The sequence below is a fragment of the Lagopus leucura genome, unplaced genomic scaffold, assembly GCF_019238085.1.
Source record: "Lagopus leucura isolate 7727_CA_CO unplaced genomic scaffold, USGS_WTPT01 Super-Scaffold_810, whole genome shotgun sequence".
NCBI classification, from domain to species: Eukaryota; Metazoa; Chordata; class Aves; order Galliformes; family Phasianidae; genus Lagopus; species Lagopus leucura.
Window position 1 is genome coordinate 9,095,126 of NW_024962261.1, and position 26,039 is coordinate 9,121,164.

General features: G+C 41.0%; 1 protein-coding gene across 1 annotated transcript in view; it reads right to left on the reverse strand.

Annotated features, from left to right (window-relative positions):
• NRG1 (neuregulin 1) overlaps nucleotides 1–26,039 on the reverse strand; it is a 170,685-nt gene that overhangs the window by 115,210 nt on the left and 29,436 nt on the right. The window contains exons 2-5 of the mRNA XM_042866347.1: nucleotides 23,033–23,210; nucleotides 16,543–16,667; nucleotides 9,251–9,301; nucleotides 6,375–6,425 (exon numbers count right to left, since the gene is read on the reverse strand). Of these exons, the coding sequence (XP_042722281.1) occupies nucleotides 6,375–6,425; nucleotides 9,251–9,301; nucleotides 16,543–16,667; nucleotides 23,033–23,187 (382 nt within the window). The 5' untranslated portion in view covers nucleotides 23,188–23,210. The remainder of the gene's footprint in view (nucleotides 1–6,374; nucleotides 6,426–9,250; nucleotides 9,302–16,542; nucleotides 16,668–23,032; nucleotides 23,211–26,039) is intronic.

A 26,039-nucleotide genomic window follows, 5' to 3' on the forward strand; every position in this document is an offset into this window, starting at 1 on the left:
ACAGCGCTTTGCCTATGGCTTTTGAAATGCAACATGTCATGCAGTTTGCATCTTTTAAGAAGTATGTTATTGAGGAGTTATTTTTAAGCAACTGGAACTTACTCAAAGACACAAACTTTACAAGTTATTACGATAATAGCATACTTTTTTTTTTTTTTTTTTTTTTTTTTTTTTTTTTTTTTTTTTTTTTTCCTTTACCTACTGCTGTGTAATCCTCTGCACTTATCTTCTAGAAACAAATCCTATTGAATGATGAGGCACTCCCACTTATTAAACTGGAAGGTGCTGTCTGGATTCCTGTTTACGAATCAGCAGAACCTAGGAGACCAACCAAAAGACTCTGAGGGGTATCTTCCCTTCCCTTATTTCCTTCTAAGAAACTTTGTTCCTTCTTCCTAGACAACAGCATCCTAGACAACACTCACTAGAACTGAGTGAATTGGAGGCTCAGCATGAAAATAAAGCATCAGACCCAGTCTCTTGTCTTCTTTGTATTACATCCATTTCTGCCTTATGACTGATGCTTCCACCACCAGACCACTAATTTGAAACAACCTTTCATGGTGCAGGGCCTTGCTATGCCAGACTGGGTCTGCTGATGCAGCTTAAGATCTCCCCTGGGAGAATGTAGAACGGAAAGCCCAGAACACACAATCCAAGAAAGCCAGGTATGCATTCTTTTCCAACAAAGTAAGTTCAGTAAAACCACCAGGCATGCTGGGAAATTCAGACTTGAAAATCCAAATGCCCTTTAGGTCTTTCCTCTTTCTTGGACCTTTCCAATCAAAGCTGAAACATGGACACAGAGGACTTGGCATTGCTGACTCAGGGTGCCTCAGAGGTAGGTATTTATTGTTAGAAAATACATGGAAGAAAAAGAGAACAGAATTTGTGGACTCAGGGGTAAGTTACTAAGTAAGTACCTGTTGTATTAGTATTATCCCATACCCACGTGGCACTATTTATAATTTCTTTTGTCTGTTGAGAATATCTTTTTTTTCCACACTTGCTTTGAGCTTTTGGCTCCATTATGCTTTCCTACAAATGACTGACATTCTTGATTTCAGCCCAGTTAGGGGCATATCTTGATTCACCAGAATGCCTAAAATAGAAACATGCTTCTGTCAAGGTCACATGTTCCATGTTGTTCCCACATCCCAACTACTATTACTGCCTGTTGGTAGCTTCCTTCAGTACAAACTACCTTAGTGCCTTGAAAATGTTAGGAAATTTTTTTTAGGAATCTTAGAAGGAAAGTTCAGATAAGACTGATCCAATGCCACAAACTATGTTTATTGCTACTACTCACGAAGGGTTTAGCTGGTGTAGAACGGGGAATGAGAAGCGTTGAGCACCTGTTTTCATCGTAGAGTCAGCAACAGGGATTTCTTCCCATGGAAGAAACAGCAACCAGAAGACCATGATCAGACCACTAACACACCCCTGTGATATAAGCTTGCATCCTCCAAGTTCAGCATAGGCTAAGCTGGCAAACCACGAAGATATTGATTTGTGTCTCTATTGGGCATACAGGACAGGTAACTTCAGCACTGTGGGGAAATGAAGAGAATCAGGCTTTTTTTATTTTTCCCCTCCCACAGAGATACATTTCTCAGGAGGTTTACTGTTGGGTTTGAGATCTCAGAAATGCAGTTTTGAGAAACATTTTACTTCTCAGTCCTCCTGCTAAATGATAGAAAGAGTTTCTGTGAGAACCTTGGAGAGAGGAGAAGATCCACAACGTGTCAGTGGCAACAGGAGGTGTGTCTGCAAAATTTGTGCAGGAATAACACAAGTTTAAGGCTCTTTTACAACATGTATGGCAGCAGAATGGCCTGCCTCATGCTTGATGGTGCTTTTTTGATGTAATCCATTACATTAAGGAATCACAGTCTGAAATAAATCATTGCTTTCACCATTATACATACTTCTTAAATCTACGTATGTGTGCATCCTTATACAGAAAACACTATTGCTCCATCATATACGCATGCTGAGGCAAGCACTGGCCTTATAGATTTATACCCACATGCACCAATATAGGGATAGATAAAGCTGATGTCCTTAAAATCCTTTCACTCCCTAGCTCTATTAAAGCTCCATAAACTGTCCCACTTACTTTTTAAGACTGTTACATCAGCTTCTTCCAATTTTAATATTGCTCATACTCATTACTGCCTTTCACCTCCAGGACCTCTTTGAAGAAAAATAAAACAAAACCAAACACCAAAGTACCAAAAAACACCAAAACAGCACAGAAGAGAACTAACTTTCTAATAGCAGTGATGACTCAGAAGTTTGACATGTCCAGTCTTTCCAGTGGAGCTGCTTAACCTCAGGTCCTCAATGCCAATCCAAGAACAAGGAAATGAGAATGCAGCTGCAGAGAAGTCTGCAAGATTAAGTGTTTTGGAAACAGACATTTAATGTCACACGACCCTTAGACCAGAGTCACATGAAGGCTGAAAGCTGTATCTCTGGAAAATGTTATCTGTTCACATTAGTTTGCCCTATCTGCAAAATTTAAACACAGGAAACAGGATTTGTCATGCCAGATCAAATCATAATGGTACTGAGATTACCACTGTGCTCTCCATTGTGATTAGTGCCCACTGTGGAGAAAGAAATTAGAAAATATTGCACACTACACTGAGTTTTAGCAGGGGATCCATTCCACTTAGCAGTATTCCACTAACTGGGAGACTTAATTTTATATTGGAGCTTACAAATAATGAAATCTAGAGAGAAGAAATAAGCAGTCCTAACCAACACATTCCTCCTCCAGTTAATCTTTTTTTTTTTTTTTTTTTTTTTTTTTTTTTTTTTTAATTAAAAAATTAAAAAAAATTGTGCAGGTTTTAAAGGCCTGCACAAAAATTTGAGGGAAAATAAGGTTAAACTAGCCTATGTGACAAAGTCAACATTGTTTTTTTTTCTCCAGCCAAAAGCTAAAGCAACTTTCTCTGTTCTCTTCCAAAAAGGAAGACATAGACAAGGTGGGACCAGCCTTCCACCTGTTCTCCTGTTGATACTCATGTCCCTCAAGAAGGCACTACAAAATCAAGAGTATATTCCAAGCAGATCCACCTTCCTGGTTATTAGCTCACCTTTCTGCACAAGTGGACAATCTGAACTGAGTATTGGTTTTGGAGCAGGCAGGCTACACAAGGCACCTAGGCTTGTTGCTGGAGGAAGCATTTCTGCAGACATATTAAGGAGCAGCTCTTTAATGGGCAGTATAAACAATGGCATGAAGGTAATGCTGCAAGATGCAATTAACTAAATGCTTCCCTCCCTGATGACCAGTCTGAAACATACTTCCACAAGTTCCAGCTCCCTTTAACTTCATTTTCTACCACTAAAAACACTCAGCTCTTGACTCAACCCTCTGAGCATGAGTCTCAGAACTGCCATTGTTCTTAGAAACAGTAAGCTAAGGCACAGTGTCATGGATGTTCCATACACCTGTATTGTTGTGCAGACAATTCCTATGTCAACAGGAGATGTGACCACCACAGACAGACACCCTGAAGCCCACCACTTCCTTTCCCTCACACAGTATTCCTCCATCAGGAGGTTGCACACAGTGCTGATCATTTCAAAACAGGAAGCCTCACTGATTTTAATTTTTTTTTTTTTTCCAGGTATGTTCAAATTTACAAATGAGAATGTAACGTTTTGGATCACTTTTCTAAAGAAAAGGAGGACTGCCATATGCTATTTTACCTGTCAGTGAGAAGCCAAGATTCCTTCAATAACATGTCCCAGAAGACCAAAAAGACCAACACATTTTATTTCTCTAGTCTTGAATACCATTGACTGAAGTCATAAAGTCAAGGCACTAGACTAAAGCCTCAGACTTCCTTTTTTCAGTGCAACATCAGAAGAATGGGAAATTGCAGGATCATAAGAGATGTGTTTTGGAGATTTGCAGCCCTGAAAGTAAGGGGACAAAAAATGCCTTCCATTCTCATACTGTTCTGATGTGCTTAAGAATGATCTCTCTAGTCCATGGTATGGAGAGCACAAAAATGAGACAACTTAGTTGTTAAAAAAACCAAAAAGTTTCAGCCTGGGTATCAGTATTACACAATGAAAAATAAACATATATGGGACAGTTCTAGGGGTGGGGTGGAAAGGAAGGCAGAAATCACTTCTATCTGACAGGGGGATTGCTAGCAATTACATCTCAAAAGTCTCACTTTATGAAACAGAACACAAAACCTTCCACTTCCTCCCTTGAACCACTGCTTCATCCTCTCATTAGTCTGATGTGTGGAACTAGAAATATATCATGGTCTTTTTCTTCTCTTTTACTTTAGCATGAAGGCTAACACTCTCAAAACAAACTGGAGCGTAAGTACATATGCACATAAAAGGGCAAAGGGACCTTCAGTTTTAGGATGCTTGTTGTGGAGCACTTGGCAGAGACAGGATTTTTTGAAAATTTTTGTTCTGAATACATCTGTCACTGGAACTCTAAGAAAGCAAAGCCTGACACGTCTGTTCATTTGTAAAAGCTTGGGGCAGGGCGCCTACTTAATCACTGCTGTTCTCAGGTCCTTCCCAGCATCTGGTCAATAGTCACTGTGCCAGCACTTTCTCTGAAACATCTATCATGGTCTGAGAAGTGGAAGGAAACAGTTAATTTTAGCTCCTGTAGCTGTTCAAGATTGACAGTGACATGCGTGGCATGGACATATCCCACTGAAATTCAGAAAAGAAAAGCCCTGAGCCACTTTCGAACAAGTACATTGATTCAGTTTCCTCACTGCTCTATGGTGTGAGTAGACATTCACATCTGTTAACAATAAACATCAGCTCCCTCCTACTTTGTAGTACCTTTGCTACACAGGACAGACAGCAATATCCAGTGCTGCTCTCTCTTCTCTCTTACTTATTTTAGTGAGTCGGATACAATTACTTCTGATAAACACCAATTCAACTGAGAACAAAGCAGAAAGAAATGACTGTTTTAAAATGCTCCAGGAATTACTCTTGCATTCCCCATTGCTATGCTTTGCAGGAAAAAGAAGACCAAGAGTATTTACTCTTCTTACCTCGCTAGCAGAAAGCTTTTTGATCATTTTAAATAACCTATCAGATTTCTAAGTTTCTTTGAGACACACTTAAAACACCAATCAGCCTAATAGTGGAGAAAAAAATCTATGGAAATAAATCTTCTGCATCTCATAGAGAATACAAAAAATGTTCAGAATTCGGCATCTAGAGACCTGGCTTTGGTCATTCTGCTTTTGCTGCTACAGTAGCTATGAGATTTAAGTTCAGGGCATGTATGTACAGTTTGTCATAGAGCATGCACTGTATTTTATAGCAACGCTGGAACAGTTGCCATTGATAAGACTATTGGTCTATCCCACCTGCCATGTCATTTCTGAGAGCTACCAATACTTCACACTTTAGAAGAAGGTCAGCACCCTGCCTCCTGCAACACCAATGACCTCATTTGAGGTGCCCTCTTCCATGGCACAAAATCAGGCTAAGCAGGTGGTCAGTTTGGCTCTATTTAAAAGCTCTGCCTGATTGCTCTATAGAGTGGAATTGCTTAGCATTACCACAGGTGAGCATGTTTCCCTGAGAAACTACAGATGAAGACAAGAGTCACCTTCCCCATTTGTGCCTCTGAAGATTCCAGTGCGCTCTCAAGATGAACAAAGAGACAAACTCCTGCCTCCACCTCAGGAGGGACAGGATTGCTCTGGTGCTGCCATGCTGGTTCTCTGTCCTAGCTGAGAGAAGATGCACAAGAAAAGGCCATCAATTTCCTCATCCTCTTCCCAATAGGCAAAGGGAAAAGCTCCTGAGGAGCTCTAACATGCACCAGCTGGCACAGAGATGAAGCAAGGATGGAGGATGCAATCCTGGAGGATGACGTACTCCAGGAGCAGGGTGCATGGAAGCAGAAAAGGGAATTTCAGATGGGAAACTGAAGCAGTTTCCCCTTCCCTTATCCTACCCAAATATGCATTTGACCTTTCTAAAGGAGGGTGTTTAGCCATCAATCTGCAAAGGACATGTCTCTGAGAATCATATTCTCATATATTCAAGAAATAACAACCCTTCAATGATGTATTTGTAGTTCAGGAATCCTATCCAGTCACTTCCAAGCCGTTATTGTAGTTTTAGACAGAAGCACATTGCTGAACTACAGGGTGGAAAATCATAGAATCATATGGAATCATAGAATAGCTTGGGTTGGAAGGGACTTCAAGGATCACCAAGTTCACACTCTGTGCCACAGGCAAGGTTGCCAGCTGCTAGATCAAGTACTAGATCAGATTTGCTCAGGGACCCATCCAACCTGAATCCAAGATGCTTGCCAGCAATAATTTAAACAGCTTGTATGTACTTACAGGAGGAAGTATTTGTTCCTTCTGTTGAAGCTTGTATCCTAAGCATGGGTTCTGCAACACACAGAAGGTAACAATAAAGTTGTAAGAATAAAGCCACAACTACACTGTTATAATTGGAGGAACACAAACATTTTCCCCAAGAAGGGCTTTCTTTATTTTTTTTTAATTTCTCTTTTTATAGTAATCAGAAACCCACTGAAGCAGATGAAAAAAAAAAAAAGAGATAGATCCAGAAAGCAAAGAACTTCAAAGTTGGTACAGTGTGTCCTAGGCACACTGTGAATAATCAGTTACAGCAAAAATGCTCCACAGTTCTGGGAGAGAAGATCAGGAGAAAACTGGCAAAGAGAGAGCAAAATGTTCAGCTGTTTGTGACAGCATCAGAGGAAAGTGGAAAGCAGTAGGTCTTGAAGACCCCCATGCCAACCCAGGAGACACTAGCTGCTTATCTTCTAGTTTCCTAACTCCAAATGGGCAGTCAGGACTCCACAACTATGATAAGAACCTCTGCATCTCAGAAGACAGCAGGTCCTTGAGTGCTACAACCTCTGGAAAAAGCTGTTGCTGGAAGGGGGAGCAGGACATGTTCCAGACTAAAACTGGACACAGCACCAGAACCAAAGTGGTTGCAAAGGGGAAAAAAAAAAAACAACAAAGTTCTCAAGATGGCAAATAATCTTGTAGGACAGCTGAAGGAAGCAGACCTCAGCAGAAATCACACAAAGCAAGCACTCATAAAAGTTAATGAAAAAAGCATGCCAGCCTTGTGCAGGGGCTGAACCTCCTGCACTGTAAGAAACTGAACCACGTAGCAAGATGGGACTAGGAATTTGGGTGGTGCATAGGCTTTCACTGTCTTAGAGTCCAGCAGAACGTAGTGTCATGCATGAAGAAAGAATTCAGGAGCGTGCTTCAGGAGTGCAGTCAGGTGGAAGAAAGTGTCTGCAGGGAGAACAGTCAGCTTGAGGCAGCAATGTGACACGCCACCGAGAGGGGCAACCAGCCTGCGATCCCTAGGAGCAGGTGAGGCATAAGGCATGCTCTTTAGTGAAATATTCAGCAACATGTCACTTCAGGCAGAAAAGATGAGCCTGCTGCTTAGTAGAGTCAGCTTTTAGCCAGAGTAAAACCTCACTTGAAAGCTAAAACTGCTCTGTAAGCCCTCCTATCAACACCTGGTGATTCACACATCATCATTCACAACAGCCAACCTCCAACTGGAGAAGCAGCACACTGATAATTTATTTGCATTTGTAAGGTCTGGAAAAAATAAGTAATGCTTGAGATCTCAGATGTTATCAGTCAGCAGAAGAACGCTGCAGTGACAGGGAAAGCTGAAGTGGTCTGGACCAAGGCATCAAGCAGATATCTGATCTAGCCACATAGCAAAGACCTATTCAGAATGCCATAGAGATGCACATTAGAAGATCTCAACATGCGGCCATCGAACTTTTTGCTTTCTGCTATCCTTTAAGCCAACAGCATGATGTGCTGCTTGGCACTGCATTTGCAAGTGCAGCGGATTTATCAGGAATGCAGCCAGCCTTTTAAACATGCCTGCCTCTTTCCTTCCAGTCAACAAAAGCAGCAAGGAAGAGAGCAGTAATGTAACAGCAGGCACTGGAAGGGACACAGGCAAGGAAAGAGACTACTCATAACAAGAAACATATTTCATGGGAAAGAAGGGAGCAAAGTGCAGGGTCTGCATTCTTGCTGCAGAAGGGGGAGCATAGTGGAGTCATTGACCAGCATGTCACCTACTTTGAACAAGAATGGTTCCAATGGTTACAGGACACTTGCTATTAGCTATGTGGTCTTATAGATACCCAGTGAAGCACTGGTGACAGGCCCCACTGAGAACATGAAAGAATATGGGCACATCCAATGGCTTTTCTGTCAGGCAGTGGTGCCAAGATTTCAGAAGTAGGTCGCCACACACGCAGATGCATCAAAGGGAAGGCTGCAGGCATGCTAAATGCAAAATCTGGCAATCACACTGTTTTCCTTGATCTAGCCTACAAACACTGTCATCTCACACTAAAACCTGTCTCTGCCAGACATAGCTTTCTCAAAAAGCTAGCAGGACCCCAGCCTCTCTGCCAAGCAGGATATGTGCATCTTGTAAATCTTGGGATGCTCAGCTTACATGTGCCTATCCACAGCTCCCTCAGCCAAACTCGGTAGTAGAGATAACTGCTAGAATTGTGACCATATTTGAAGTAACTCCAATGTTGAAATAATGAAAGTGACTTCTCATTGGGGTCATTCCAGGAGTGACTCTAGAGGTATGAAATACGTAACTGAAAGTGGGATCTTGAAAGCAGAATTCCACCAGCTTGAAAGGAAACCACCTGGGGAAGGCTCCTATTGTGCCAAAGGCAGTTTTGAAAGCAGTTAAGCTATGCTAGTGTCTACCTTCACAGATGCTGAAGAGCTGCCAGGCAATCCACCTAGAGCCCAGAAGAACAGAGCAGTCTAGGCAGCATTCTTTCTGTTGGAAATATCAGTATATCCATATGCTCAAGTTCATGTGTGGCTGCTAGGATGTACAGGAACAGGAGCAAAAAGTGCTTTTTAAAACACAGGTCCTAACAGCTCAAATACGCTTTCATTTGGGCTGCTTGCAGGTTGACAACTGCAGGCCATGTTATAATCCTCAGTACAGCTCCAGGATACTAACGGGTATGCTTAACCCTTCTTCATTCATCTCTTAGTCCCTGAAGCAGATCCAGCATTCAAGATCATAAGCAGGTTCTGAGGCTCTGGACGCAGGTGAACTGATGCAGGTGATAAGAAGAAGCAGTCTCACAGCTGCAGAAGCAGTTCAGAAAGAAACAAAGAGAAGTAGAGAGGAAGACTCTATTAATGGAACTTACGTGAAGAAGTTTTTGTCCCTTCTGTTGATACTGGTATCTTGCTGGTGCTCTCTGGAAAACACAAGAGGCAACAAGAAGTTATAATGTGGAGCCAGGTGTTCCTCTAGCAGCAATCAGCTCCAAAAATGGAGGAGGAAAAGAGGAAAAGATGCTCAAAGAAGCAAGCTTAAATTGTGTTTCAGCTGCAGAGGCTGCAACCAGACATCAGCTTGTAGAAGTTTCCTTTTGGGAAAAAAAAAAAAAACAACAATGGTGTCTGCTGGTGGGACTGAAGAAGTAGTCTGTTACTTCTCAAAGAAGCCAGTTGATCAATCTTTCATTCTCCTCTGGGAATAACTGATCAGTGGCAACAGGAGAAATCACACAGATGGTTCTGCTTCTGGAAGGCGTCGGAGTGAGTGTTCACTCCTTACGCTTCTAGAGAGTTAAATTTTGCTGAGATGTGTTCCTGCTCACATCACTTTGATTGCTGCTAAGTACATCCAATAATGTCACTTGCCACTTCACTGAAATCTTCGAAGTCACACATGCAAATCCAGCCTCCCATGGGATGACTGCTGTGATGGAAATCAGTTGCTTTGCTGAAGAGAGGAGGAAAGTTGCTCTTCCATCCTGGTCCTATGGAGATGTGCTGTTGCCAGTGACACAATGCCATGGACTTCTTGCACTGGAGTTCCCTTTTTCTAATGACACCATCCACTGGACTGTGCACTGCTGACACTACAAGCCACAAGCGCATGGACTTCCGTAGGTATGAACAAATTACTCCTCAGTTCTATGTATCTCAGTTTTCTTCAGATTTGCACAAGTTTCCCACCTCAGATCTGTTCAGCTTGGTACTGCTGCACATGTTTGAGTTCCAGGTTTGGAGAAAGGATACAAATGCCAGGGAAGAGGTCTTGCCTTGAATCCTCAAGGCACACCAAGAATTCTCTGGTAGGCCAAACAAAAAATGGTTTAGAAAAAGCCTCAAAAGAGACATAGGAAAAGACAGTTCAAGAAAGTTCTTCTTCTGTTCTTTGATTATGGATCAGGTAGCCCCCTGCTCATGTTCATCAGTTTGCATGGAGTCTTGAACAGAGACGGAACTTGGCCTAATTGTCTTCCCCTCAGGATCCTTATCTTTAAGCTTGTGTTGAGCCAGTGTGTTAATTTCTATCTTGTTAGTACTTTTTTCCCTTTTGGTCCAGTTTCCATTGGCAAATATCTTGTTTGTGTGGGCAACAGAACCTGGTTTCATCTCATTAATGAGAGAGAACATGCTATGCAGCATTTCCCTGATAGCCAGTGGTGCATGGCATGGAAATGAGTATCATCAGTAACATTTTTAAGGTCAAAACCTTTGCACTTTCCAAACTTTGGAACATAGTGGCCCATAGCCAGACAGCTTTCAGGACCATTTGTCAGCTGTGGAGGCAGTTTGCTGTTATGCACTGAGAGCGTCTGAGCAATTAACCTTTCTTAGTCATAACAGAGATAGAACATGTCTGACAGCTGAGCAGCTCAGCATCTGGCATGATTGGAGCAACCTTTTCTTTCCCAGTCAAAGAAACCATGCTCCATTTAGTGCTTGTGCTGAGCTTTTTGGAGTACTTCTTATTGCTGCCTCCCTAGGCTTGACTATGTCTTCAAAACGCAGGTGGAAAGTATCCCTTCCAGTGGAAGACACAGCCAGAGCTCCCCACATCAGAAATGTGTCTAGAGATATGTTTGGAAAACATGGCTAAGTCACACATTACCAAGCCTTGCTAGTGATTTTCATACTAGGAGCATTAACAGTGGATGGTAGCATCTGAAAAAAATGTGTGCAGTGCTTATTTATCACCACAATAGTAAAAAAGAGATATTTTGCTTAGACAAGAAGGACAACAGAGTTCCACTCAACGAACCATCTGAAAACATGATGAGGCTGCTTATGGGAGCTTTCAGTACTTGGAGTTGGAAAAGCCCAAGCATGTTTTAGTCATGGTACTTGCAATTGCTGAAGATATGGAGGCCACAGCTTGTTTCCCTATGAGGAGCAGCAACCTCAAATGCTCCATCCCTGTCCCCCTGGAGTTTCTAGGAAGTGATCAGATTTCATGAGGTGCCATTTCCTGAAACTGAATATGTTTGTGCTGGAGCTTTCTTAAGGAAAAATGTTGGGAGAACAGGCAAAAAATCTTTTCTTGGGAATGCTTTAGGGGACAGGTCCTTGCAGTCTCTCAGTTCCATCTCAACTCTGACCTGCTCCAACTCCTGTCCCTTTTGATGAGATGGGGAAGAGCCTCTGAACACAAAAGGGAGTTGCAGCACTCTTGCTGAACTTGGCATCTTGATCTGTCCTGCCGGGCAGGGAGCATTGCCTGGGCTGCAGAAAGGGGACAGTTCAAAGCCAAGGCAGCAAGCACTGCTCAGGGAGGCAAGAGGTCTTCCTGCTCTGGAGAGGTCTTTTTTTTTCCAGGGATAACCAAGTATCTAACAGCCATACAGACACTTTCGTGAAGAGCCCTCTGAATGTCCCTACAGCCCATTTTTCCTCTGCTAGTTTGCCTGAGACCTAGCACAAAAAGCCTGCTTCAGTAAACTGAGGGTTTGATCTCATGGGTTCTGGTTTCAGCTTCCAAGACATCCCTGAGGACCCTGACAGGGACAACAACTTTAGTTCTGAGGAGGATTCAAGTGAGAGCTGCAAAAATGTTTCAAGTCATCCTGAGGTTTATTTTCTACTAGTGACTTAAGGCTTTTGCACTGATTTTGTCAGACACATAGGTGCCACATATCTAGAGAAAAGGGAAGTATCTGGAACATCTGATACTTGTTCTTCAGCAGGCAGAGAAATGGTAATACTTGTCTTTAGGGCCAAAACCACTGACGTTGGTCCCAAAAATGCTCATTTGCACCCACTCATAATATGACACATTAGGTCAGCCTACCATGTTGAAAAAACACAAAAAAACAAAAACAAAAAAACTGTGGCCCTAGATAACTTGTAATTATGTTAATGAAAAACACTCCTGTTTTTATCAAATCTCAGATTAATGCATACGTAGGAAGGGACTTTTCTTGCTTTTGAGATGTTTCACAGTTGGCCACATGCTCAGTGAGTACTAGATGCTTTAACGAATGATGAATACCAGATTTCTGCTGGCTACTGCACAATTCTGAGCTGTTAGCAGTGCTGCAAATAATAAGGATGCAAAACCAGGAGATTATCAGTCTCTGTATTCATGAATTTATCAAGGATTACCTCTGCCCACAGCTGAGTTATGCGTAACTATCATCTGAACACTTCCTGTTCCCTTCAGTTCAGGTGAGGCTATCCCAGCCATCCCTACTAATGATTCAAATGTCAGCTCACTTTGTGCAGACGTGCAGGATGAGCACTCACACAGTACCCTGCAACAATACAGCAGCTGTGAACACCGAACACTGCTGACTTCTCAAACATCTCTGCAGAAATCCACCCCTTTGTATGCTGAGCCATGCTGGGCACTGCAAATCTCCTTAGTGTGACAAAGGATTTAGGTCAATGGGTTTTAAAGTGTAAGGCTGACACTGGATTCAGCCTTTGCACTCTACACTTGAGAAAATGAGGTCACTTACCTAGTTAACTAGATAAGATTTTTTGTGACAAAGTTTTCAAACATATAGTTAAAAGCTTTGGTTGTGGTAGAAAGTATTCTCTCAGAGTCCTTTAATGAGCTAAGGAAGGCCACAGAAAAGTTCACTGTAAAAGTCTTTTGCCTGGCTAAAGAGACAAATTAGGTTGCAAAAAATGGCTATTATTGCATAACCAAACCTGTGTACAATTTATACAACTCCAGGAGTACATCATGGCTCAACTGACCTCAATTACAATCTTTCTTAGGGGAGAATACATGAATAAGAGTGAATGAAATTAAGAATGTAGCTCATATCCTGTGGGCAACTTATACTCATTAGAAATTTAAAAGGGAACAGAAAAGCTCCCACTACTTGTTCATATGAATGCTAAACAGATTTTGCCTACCTATTTTTACATTTGCTGCATTATTTATCCATAGATGTGGCTCTACAAACAAGACTTAATGTGTCTTTAAAAGGAGAAATGTGAGAAATGTTACAGGAAAACACAGTGCACATCCTGCATGTGTGTTTGTAGGTCTGTTCACTTACAGTGAAAACTTGCATAAGAACAAGTAGGGCAGTTTTAATTAACAGCAATGATAATAATAACAGTAGCAGTAAGAAAGACTTGAGCTATTGCACTATTACTGTTCAAGTAAGAAAGTGTTATAATTCCTGAGAATTAGATCAAGGAAAAATAAAGCGCTTTTCTCATTGAAAAAAAAAAAAAGAGAGAAATTTTTACGATGGTTTATTGAGAAATACCCATTTTTTTATGCTTTGGTGCAGGGAATAGAAATTGGTCATTTTCAGATGCATGGCCTTACAGCAAAACGTGTTTTTTTTCTGTTCTTTTCGGGGGAAAAAAGTCACATATTGTGCCTTATTCTTCATGTAACTTTTCTTAATATTCATTTCTGGTTGATTTTAGAGATAAGGCACAATGCTAGATAGACCTTTGATCTATCTCTAGAATTCCCTTTTGTGGGAAAACAGCAAAGAAAATGTCAACCAAAATAGATAAACTTTCAAAAAAAAAAAAAAAGTAGGGAATTAACCCCAGGATTTTTACATTGAAAAGAAATAATATCTTAGTGGAAAGAAAAACCTGATTTCCAGAAATATCATCCCCTTATTTACCCTCAGTCTTAAAGCACACAGCATAAAAGAAAGGGAGGAGCTAATAGTTCATGGACAGTGGGGCAACTTCACAAGCATGGCCAGGTGAGTATGCAGGTGCCAATGGTGCATACGACGTGCTTAATTAAAGGTAAGGTTCACAGATTACCAACAACCATTCTGTCTACCCTGAAGAAGTTCACCCTTCTCAGGGGTCCAAATTACAGTTTTCTACAGCTGGCTCCTGTGTTGTCCAGGACCCCAAAGTCTTCCCTAAAAGCCCAATGGCAGGAAATTTATAAGAGCCTTTTTTTTTTTTTTTTTTTTTTTAGGTTGATTCCTTTCTTTCCTTCTCCCTCCATAAAAGAGCAGGACCACACATATACGGGACCTGAATAATGACTATCCTTCAGGGCTCATTACCAAGTTTGGATCCCAAATCAGTCATTAAGCCAGCAAGGGGAAGAGGTCATGGAATGTGGTGGAAGAAGGGGTGAGGAGGTTAACAGTGCAGGGGGTCTGTCCCTGTTTGGAAAGCAGATGTTGCCCTCTGAGGCCTTAGGGATCCATTGCTCTTAAGTCACTAGATGTTGCCCATGCTGTTCTTCAACTCCAGGTGGAAAATACCAAGCTTAGCAGAAAAAAATAGGAACTATTTTACTGGTAATTTATAAGAAACAGTAAGCAAAGGGGGCTCAAATGTATGTGCGGCAACCAAATATGCATGATTGATTTAATCATCCAGTGAAGGCTGCCATGCCTGATTCTAGGTTATCAAATGTCACTGAGATGTTCCAGTTCAGATATCACTGCGTTTCCAGTTCAGATCTTCACTGAAAAGAGCCAGCTGCTACATTTAGGTTGGATCCAATTTTTCCCTGTTTGCATGCATGATGGTGTTTTAAACAACTTATGTTTCACAACAAGATTAGACAAATTCTAACATATCAGTTACAAATTTACATTGAAAAGTTTGCCTGCAAATGTTCTCATTCAAATCCAGGCTCCTGATTCTTTGCAGTAGAAGTGTTTTGCTGTCATTCAGGACAGCCCAAAGGGAAGTTCAAAAATTTATGTCACAAAGTAGGAATTAAATCCTTCCCCACATAGGTCACCATTCCTTCTCTGAGGAAGTAATGGAGGATGCCCACACATTTTTTGTGTTTACTTGTATCACTGCCCAGGCACGGTGCCTACAGCAGAGTTTTGGAAACTCCAGTTCCTTGGAAACAGTATAGGAGCTTTCCATGTAAGCAGCTTGTGAGCAATCAAAAATTGTGTTCATGGAAACCAAGAGCATTTACTAAGCTGCACAGAAACACCTACACATTTTTGCTCCTAATAACATTCCAGTAAATAACACTTGATCTTTTATATGAGTCTCCTGACATCTGATCATGACTATAATACCAGACAGCTCATGTGAAATCTTAGCACTTGGGATTCTTCAGTTAATGAATTAGAATAGCAAATACACAATGTGAATACAGCCAAGCAATCACCATGTGACCACAAAACAGCAGATATCCAAAGACAAATCCCATTGGCAAAAGTTTACATTTGTTTTCCTATTTATTGAAATGCCTACATCCTGCTTTGGGGCACAATGGTGAACAGAAAAAGCACCACTGCGTAATTCCCGTTGGAACATCAGCTTCAAACTCATCTTATGTACACGCATAATGTATGCTTCCTTTGCTAATGACACTGTGTTTCTTTGATACTTCACCGTGAGCTAGACACAGGAGTTTGAATTATCAGAACCACATTAGATAATGCCACTGTTAAGAAAGAGCATTTCAGCTGAACCACCACCTTCAAAGCACGTGCAAGGAGAAACAGTACTGTTAAAACATTTATGTACAAGAAAACACTTCTTAAATCCTGCAAGGAGCATTCAGAACTATCAGTGAAACGAAGTGAAGGAGCTCTGCAAAAACAATTAACAAATCTATAATAATTTAAAATTGTTCAGGTAACTAAGAATCTCTGTTCCTCCTGAAAAAAGTTTAAAATGCAGCACATGAAGGTGCCTTAAGGTACATTCCTGCCTTTGAATAATATGCTTTTGTCTTTACTATGGTGGAAATCATGAAAAAAAAAATGAAAGCTATCAAAATCAGTGGAAGGAAAACTTGTGGCAATCAGAATCATGCAAATGGAAGAGAAGAAGGGGAGCTCTAGTTTAGAAGTGAAATTAAGACTTGTTTATGGTAAATGAAAGCTCCTCTACAGGACTCTTATGACTCTCCTATTCATACATATCACAGGAATTAAAATATTTCCTTTCCTTCATTATCTTCCCATCTCATCTATTTAGACTGTGACTTTAACTTCATGTTGGGAAGTCTATCACAGAAAAAGCCATAGGAGATCCAGAGGACAGGTCTTATTTGACCGAGTAAGGAAAGCCGAGCATCTCAATGACAGAGGTGCTTCATTTTCTCAGCACAAGTAATAGGTTTCAGCATTTCTGCTTCCATTTCACTTGCACGTCTTCCTCCTCCTTGGGACTCTTTTGCCCTAATAACAGAAAAGTCAAGGTCTTTCTGAACACAATAGCAAAATAAAGAGCCAAGCCTTACCATTGGTGTCTGTGATGATAACACTGGCTTTAGTACTGTCATTCCCTAGTTTGCTGCTCACTCTGCATGCGTACTCCCCAGCGTCAGCCAACGTGGCTCTATAAATATGAAGCTCAGAGTATTTCCTGTGAAATGACAAAAAGCATGTAAGCGTCCTTTATTGGAGTAACAGTCACTGCATCAACTAATGCACTTTTACCCTCAACCGATTCTTATTTTCCATTCTTATACTCTGACAGATTAATACTAACCAGGTTTGAAAGAAGGGAAGACAGTAAAAAAAAAATCTTTCTTCTACAAAATGCTGGAGAACAGGCATATCAATGAATTCAATTAAAGATGCTTCTTTATGCTTTTCTGCTTGAGAGGAGGCTTTGTTCTTGAAGGAAATCTCTGTAAAATAGCCTTCTTTCCTCAACTAAATTGTTGTCTATTCTGATGCCATGGAGATGGGTGTAATTTTAAAATAAATTACTCTTTTCTACAGGTTCACATTGCCAGTAGCAGAGTTCTGGGTAAGTACTGTAGCTTCCAACATTTGACTAAATAATCATGAGATTAGGACACACCACTCTCTTCAACAACCTCTGAAACCCCAATAGTAAATCATTCTCCAGCACTAACAAAAAATTATGGGCAGGAGCACAATTTGCATGAAGCTACATTTTGTTCCTGGCTCAGAGACGTAATTTAATCAGTCTCCAAGGTTTTGAGATTAGATTTCAAAATGCAGAACTCCTGCCTGCTCATTAATTTGGTAAGAACATGCTCTGGTGTCATTCAAGGGGTCCCCAACTCATGTGACGTCAATAATCCCATTACTAAGACTGCAGAGAATGACTAGCTTGGGGAAAATATACAAATTACCAGTGTTTCTAGTTTCTGTTTAAAATAAGTGCTTTGTAGAAGTTTTTGCCTGTAGTAAGGCCCCTTCATTTATCCACAGAATAGTTGCTTAGTGGAGTGCATGAACACAGGCTTACCTATGTTAGCCTATCCTAACACTATGGACTACCCCCCCAAGGGGCAGAGGTTCTTCAGTCTAAAAATCTCTTAGTCACACCAACAGATATTGAGCAAAGCAGCATCTGGGGAGCTGCTTTGCTTTAGCACAGCCACATTTTCCGTCTCTTCATTCAGACTTTACAGCTGGTTACTCCTTCTGGGAACCATTGAACAGGACTGGGTTCACACCAAAGATTAGTCTTTGTAGCAGCAGTGCTTCTAGAGCAATCAAAATACTCAGCACTGCTTCCCGTGCGCCCTTCTGAGCCATCTCTCCCTTCATTACAGTCAACCATCCCATCCGTTGCTTATAGGCATCTCAGCCTTTCCTGCCTCTATACAAATGTCCTAACATTGAGGATGCAGCACCATAGCCCTCATGGGATGTGACCACTGCGCCAGCAGGAATCCCCAACTCTACTTGAAACCTACATCACAAGCATTTCCTGTCATGCCGTGAAAAAAAAAGCTACTTTCCTGAGGCTACTGGCCTTCCAAGAAGAGGCAGCAGCCAACCTAGGATTATCAGTTTGCTATGGTTTGTTTCAAAGGTAAACAACTGAATAGTTGACAATTTGGAGACTTTTCTCAGGTTCCCAATATTGGATTAGTTTACTGGGCTGAATACCTCACTGCATTTCAGACAGCATGTAAGAGAAGACTCCAGCTGGTGGCAACAGTGAGTGAGTGAGTGAGTACAAGGGGAAAAGATACTGACAGAAGCTACTGTCTCTTTGGATGGAATTTTGCATCTAACAGCTACACTTAGCACCACAGTAAAAACAGCCTGCTATTTAACTTCCTGACACCTATTCACACACCTCCCCTTGACTCTTGAAGACCTGTCCTGGAAGTAGTCTATACCATCTAACAGCTTGCATGGACATGTGATATTTCCTATATCCCACGGGTTATCTTTCAGCTACTCTAGCAGACATTTGTCTATAAGGAGAGCAGGCTGTAGCTTCAGGGTATTTCAAGAGAAAATATAAGCAGACTCCACTCTTTAGGGAGCTCACTTTGATAAGCAAGCACAGCTGCAGCGATACCACTTTTATTTAGGCTCTCATTGTGTGTCTGCTGCAGTCTCTTTTCCTCTCTATGACATTAAGTAATAGTGATGCAAACATCCTTCATGGCACTCTTGGCTTTTAGAAGCAGTAACTCTGTTTACCCTATACATTTTTTTTATTCTCTTCATTTTACATGACACCTACGAAAAAAGTTAAGGAAGTGAGGCTTCCTTTTATAACTTTAGGATGAGATTAAAATAGGTAAAACAACCATATGGCTTACAAATTTACTGTTAACAATCCAAATTTTGTCTTATTCATAGAAAAATTCTTCAAGAACAAGACATCAAACGAATATTTATAGCTGTAAGGATATTATCAAGACATATTATGACAGAATTCAAAACAGACAGAGCAGAAGATGACTCATGAATGGCTGTAAATGAAACAACCCTTTATAGCAATATGGCGCTCCAGCAGAACTCGCTTAAAGTAATTGATAAGGGATTTTATACCTAAATGCTTGTTCTGTTGTCGGTCTATACCATGCTACACCAAAAAATGCCTCTCCCTCCACAGTTTGCTCTGCTACATCTTTTGTCCATCAGTACTATGGCACTGCAGATCTTATATTCATACATGAAAGAGAAAAAATGCATTGCAGAATACAGTCTCAGCCCACCTTATCTGACTGCTTGAATTCATTTTGCTTCCAGGCTCCATCTGTCATCCAGAATTGCCTGTCTGCGAACAAATATCCAGGCTAAGCTTGGATGAAACCCAAGATACAGGGCACTTGTACATAAAGTTTTCTCACGCACTGCTCTATCCAAAGCCATCAGCTCCTGCCCCAAAATCCTGTAATTTATGTAATGAAGAGAGCCTGACTCTGTACAGGATACTACCCAACACAGAACTGTGAGGTCTTCACGTACGTTTGAGATGTAGAGAAAGAAAATGAAACATTGTCAGTAAAAGCAGATGAGCAGAAATTCTTAAACAGCAAGTGAAAAGGCCTTGCGTGGTGCTTAGATTTTACTGTGTCTACACTGACATAAAGAAATAGCTTAAACTTGTACAGATCCATCAATAGAAGATGGCATACTGAACCATGTACAGTCCTAAGAGCAGCAGAAACTCACTGGGTGTACACTGTTACTCCGTGACAAATTTAGGGTAAAAATTGAGTATTTAAGTACCTTTCACCAAATTTTAAATTCTTAGTTTCTCTGGACTTTCCAGTGGGACAAGAAGAGGCACACGCATCTAGTGTGATTCACCTGCTGCACTGCAATGTCACTGAATGTTTGATCCTGCGTCTTCTGAATCAACCACCCTAGAATCATCCTAGTGAGCTCAGTGGAGTGATCCCTGGAGCTCATTTTACGTGAAGGGCCAGTCTTGAGAAAGATAAGTCTAGAGGAAACCTGCACTGTCAAAGAGTCTCCTAAACTCTCAAAAATCTAGGAAAATGCAGTCAGCATCTGCTCCACTTCTGCAGATTTTGTGAAGCAGTAGCACTCACCCTGGGCAAATGTATTCAAAAATATCAAGCAGCATATTTTCCATGCCTGCTCCAGAAGCTAAGGTCTCCATTTTTTGTTTCTAAGCTAGAAACTTCATAATTCTTTTAGAAATTTTTGCAGTTTGTTAAAAAATCTCATGCTAAATACCCAGTGCTCAAACACATTTATTTTCTCCCCACAATGAACAAGTTTTGTTTTACCGCCACACAATGATGGCACAAAGCTGATTTTTTGTAAGCCATGGAAATATAAAAAATCACTTCTGTCTCTCAGACACTACATAAAAATCAGCAAAGTTTTCATAAATGTATATAAAATATTATTCTCAAACGTTTGGATTGAAGGAGTCAAGACCGTGTTACCCTGTGTGCTAACAATGGTGCTGCAGATTATACCCTGTTTTTATGTAGACATTTGACCCCCAAAGTGGACGTTAATCCCAGGTAGTTCCACTACTACTCCAGCCTTCATTGATGATTTTCCTACACTTCACAGTAGAAAAGAATTCACATTAAAATACCTGTAGTAACAGTGTGGTACATGCATAGTAGTACAGCACAGGTACACAGTAGTGCAGCACAATAGTACAGCACAGGACAAACATTTATCAGTGTGTTGTCAGGAAAAATAAATATATAGAAAAAATGGAAAAACTCCACTTTGATCAATGATATTCCTGATTTATTTCCTTTTTTTCATTTGGAACAGGATTTTTTTAACGTGTATTTGTTTACTGTAATATGTACATCCTCTTATACATTCACTTTTTTACCACCTCTTCTTCCCTTTTCCTCTAAATTTAGAGCACGTACCTGTCCCACTTTCTTTCTACAGATCTATCTCCTCTAGAGCTGTTCACACCCACTCTATGCTGGAAGAGCACACAAACAGCAAAAGAAAAAAAAAAAGGCAAAATACTGATATGTCCCCAAGATAAAATCTAAAAGCAAGAATATAAGGAAAATCCTTCAGATATCAGCAAAAGCAAAATTTTCAAAGGCAACCCTTGTCTTCTCCCTTTTCGCATTCTATATCTAGTGATTTTCGCATCTGTGAGCAGAAAGGCTTCTGTGTTCCATGCAGAAATCTCAGTTTTAAAACACAAAACGGAGACAGAAATTCTAAGGATGAGTGATATCCTTGGCTGGGGTAGCACATGTGTGAAATCTAAGTCTGCACTCTGCCCACTTACAGCGAAGGACAAGGAAATCAGATCTCCACTTTCCAGGAGGCAACTTTTTTCTTTTTTTCTTTTATTCCTTTTCTGTGTGCTATGTATCTTTTAGGGAATTTTAAATGTTTTCACATATAAACCTGAAAAATAGACTTCAGTGTTCCACGTGTATGCTCTAATAAGTGGTTGTTAGCTAGTGTCCCTTCTGCCAACTCCTTTCATTCCCTCTCCCCTTCTCTTTCCCCCTTTCTTTTCCACAAAACTTTGAGAGATGCTGGGATCATTCTAGAAGACCTATGGGTTTTAAGAACCATTTCATGCTGTCTCCACCATCTCCCAGTATCTGGTAGAAGCCAAGATAGTCACTGATCCAATGGTGCCTCCCTGACAAAGTCCCAGGAGGTGAAATCCCAGATACAGCGAATTTTATCAATAAACATTAGCCAAAATGTAACAGAAGGAAAAACACTTTGCCCCTCACAGACAGCGCTCTCCTGAGGACCAGGCTCTGATCTGAACATTTTCTGCGCAGACTAGAATGACAAAACAACTCTGACAGAGACATACGGCAAATGGGTTCAGACAGTTTGCCAGGCTACCTGCCACCTGGAACGGCTCCATTTGACAAATGCTGGAAAGAGACATCACCAGTTCCTTTTTGCTGTCTGTGCTACTGTAGCACATGGGCTGCAGTGATGCTGCTCTGGACCCCTCCATATTTCATCAACCTTTTGCTGGAGCATAAGAAACCATGGGGGAAGTCAGGGCATCTGGTTTTCAACCTGAACAAGTCTGGAAGGTCAAGTGCCTCTTTGATTTTCGATGCTGTTTTGCCTAGCAAGATGGGATTTGGTGAAGTATGGGGGCACTTAACATCTAAGAGGAAAAGACCTATTGTAGAGACTAGCCCAAATCCTCACATGAAGAGAAGGCAAAGACCATTCCAGCAAGCTGCACTCCTCTATACTGATAGCAGAAGTGAGAGTTGGTGGGCTGGTTTCAGATTTCTTGACTTCTTTCGATGAAGAAGCAGCCATAATCAAAACTTCTAAACATAACCAATAAAGTCGTGACCACACAGCAAAAGTCTTTTCCATCATCGATGCAAAAAATGCATTGTGTAGCTTCTTCTGCCTTCCCTGCAGAGAAAAGGCACTATCAATCCTTTGGCACTGATTAACTGTTATGTACTGGGGACACTTTCCACCAGGCAAAAAGAGATTTGCAAACTGTGCTAATCACATGGCATCTGCTAGACTTGTGCCTTTTCTGCATATTGCTGGAATGCCTCTAATGAAGGACTGCTGCAGGCTTGAATATCACACCTGGTGCCACTGCAGAAAGTATTCTTCTTCAGAACTATATTGCTTGCAAACCAAATCTCAAAAATATTTTCAAATCTACATTGCTCTGATGACTTTAAATGTTCTTGGACTTTAGACAGCAAACATAAGGTATTTCTGTTCTCATTGGTAGTTTTAAAATGGCCTGTCTCCAAGGCTTGCTGGTTAAAAAGATAGCCTTTGGCTATCAGGACAGAAACATGCATTGGAAAGGAAAAATTATTTATGAAATATTTATGCCATACTACCACTTTATCCATACATTCAAAAAACATGATGTCAGCGTCTGCTTCCTTAAAGTTCCTTTTTGTAACTCATAGACTTTACCTTTGTGATACTGCAGTTAATACTTTCAGTGCTTGCTTTCTTTTGGACAGCCTTTTCCCCATCCCTCCCAGCCCCAATGGTAAGATGTGTCTCTGTACTTACTTTTGTTTTTTAGGAATCTTGACATTTTCAGGTCTGTTTTTTTTTGTTATTTCCTTCCCGTTCTTTAACCATTTGAATCTGAGCGCAGGATACTCTGAAGTGGTTTCACACCGTAGCACTAGCTTCTGACCCACAGCAACCTCTTGGTTTTTCATTTCCTTCAATTTGGGAGGCACCGCTAAAGAAATAAAAGAAAGAGATGGTGATTAGGCTGTTCTCAAAAAGGAAAACAGTGTTAAGTTAACCACAGCAGATATGGGCAAGCCACAGACAGCAAAACCCCAACCAGATAGGAAATGCTTCTGCACCAAAACATGATAAATAAGGGTAATTTGTGCATTATACACATTGAAGTAAAAGGAGAAGGATCTAATGACACTCTAGTTTGTTCTTACATGAGTCCTACACGACAATCCTGCAGGCCATATGTGTTCTGACAGAGAGCTAAAGTGTTGCTTCTAAATACGGTATGAAGGACTCACAACACTTAATTGATTGTGTGCACCTAACGTAGACACACACTGCCCCATACAGACTTGGTAGATAACACAGATGGAGGGCCTCTTGATGTGTTATTAATTTTGACTGCTATGAGTCAGTGGCTATCGAAAGGCTCCAGGTGCAATTTAAGTGACAGAGAGCTAAAAGCGTAAATACAAGCTCAACAGCTTCCCTGAGAGGGAAAGGCTCCTGCTCCAGCCAAACATTATAACCCACATTATACACCTAGCTCAAACCTCAGCTTGGCTATATCCTTTCCCTGAGGCAAGAGTCGATGGTCTTGGAAGCCCATCAAGAGAATCAATATCAATTAAGGATATTTTGGACCCAGAAGGGGACACTGCATTGATAACACTCAGCCAACAGCTCCCAAACGCTGGTGGGCTCCAGCTGATGCATCTCAGTTATAAGCTATGTTGTTGCAAGTGTTTCTCATGTAGGCACATCAAACCATTCACAACTTCTTAAAATAGAGACCTCTAATACTCTGCAACCAGTACTGGTTCTTGAGCACAAGCTTCATGTGAAGATGCAGTGCCTCTGGGAATCGCAACTCTTCATGTGGCCTCACACATTAGCTGCAAAGCAGCCTTCACCAAGCTCCTGTGGCAAAGTAAACCACTTATTTCCCCTGAGGCTCAAGACAACACCTTTACCATGCAATTGCTCTTATGGGAAGCTACAGCTGGTCAGCTAATAGGTGACAGCATGTAAGTCTTCTTCAGCTCAGCCGTGTGCAGTTGTTAGCCTGTACTTTCAGGGAGCTGGTATTACAGTGCAGCACCTCTATCAAAGAGTAGTACTGTTCTTTGATTTTTAGACAGCTGCAATGCTGTCTGAGAAAATGAACGGCCACTATGGCCATGTGATTATTCACAACATGCAGATGAGGAGCTCTCAGCATAATGCCAACAGGTCTCCTGTATGGTCCTGTATAAGAAAATGTTTAATACCCAGGAGCATGCTTGATTATGTTTTGATGTTTACAGCTCTGTGTAATCATGGAGACTTGCTGACGTCACTTGCCCTTCATTATTATTCCAATTAGTCAAATATCAAGCAGCACCATCACAGCCTTAATTCCGAAAGATGGGTATGAAGTGATGCAGTGTGCATGCTCTCTGTGTGTTTGTCTGACACAGACAGCAGCATTGCCTGTCCTGCACGTAAGGCAAACTTTCTGATCTCAGCACAGGACAGCACAGGGAAGCCAGGGGAAATCTGATTTCCTTGGACACTGGGCCCAGAGCAGAGTGGCCTGAAGAGCGGTGGAAAGGGAAATGGGGCCTACAGTAACAGAGCCACTGAAGTGTAGCTGTCAAGCCACCAGAATAGAAGATACAAGGGGCAGGCACATGGCCCAGGGCAGGGACAGAGCATCTCAGGCACTTCAACAGGCCAAGTGAGTGATGGAGTGATGGATCTTGTATGTTGATTTCCATTCCTTCACATTTGGACAATTCAGGAAATTCCTAAACATTCCCAAAATTCTACCTGAACAATTTTTGCTTCTGGAAGAAACAGTGCCCACATGCCATTTGGATATCAGTACGCTTAAATATGTATTCTTTTGTGAGTGAATGTAACTGTGCATGTATGTGTTCATCCACAAACATCTACACATGCAGATATTTACCCAAAAGAGAGGAAGAATTTTGAAAAATATCTACTTTTAAATTTTCCAACAAAAATAACTAGCATTAATTAAAACCTTTACAACTGAGATTTTCAGTAATAACTTCATTCACTTAACACTTAAGGTTATAGTCCTTTGTCGCTACAAGAGAAAACGAGGTATGAAATAAAGAGTAATATTTCTTATCTGAATATATTTCACTTGTTATACCTCTATTACATATCTTATATAAATAAAGAGGATAACCATGATTGCAAGGCTCAAATCTTTTTGTACTAAAGGCTTTGGATGGTTATTGATTTTCCTGTCAACCTAGCAAGGTAAAACTGGGAATAAAAGAGAGATTTTGTTCCTGATTTTTATTTTAATTCAATATTATCTGCACAAAATGACTTGCAGATTTTTTTTTCTCCTTAAGAACTGCCAACAAAAAAAAAAGTGTTAAATTAATATGCTCAACTCTTGCCATAATTCAGGAGTTACCAGGAAACATAAAAGAGGATTTAATCAATGGCAGTGACCCTCGCTAATTCACAGTAACTCGCTGTCCAAGCATGCAGCTCTCCAGGGAAAGCAGTAAAAGCTGTTCACAGACATGACAGAAAAGTCTGGTGTTTCCCCCCTCCCCCCCCCTTCTTTTCACTTACTCTATGTTTGTTTCCTTTCAGCTGCAGTTTTACAAAAGCTAATCAGACCTGCCAGGCATACAAGACAGCTCGTGCTGATAAAACTACAGCATTGTGTGTATGGATTGAGATCAGCCATGGTTCGCACTGTTGCAAGAGGTAGTTGAATTTTGTCACAGCCTGTGTCAGCTTCTCTGGATCTGGTAAGACAGGACCTTGTCTGAGGGATAAAAACGACTGCAAT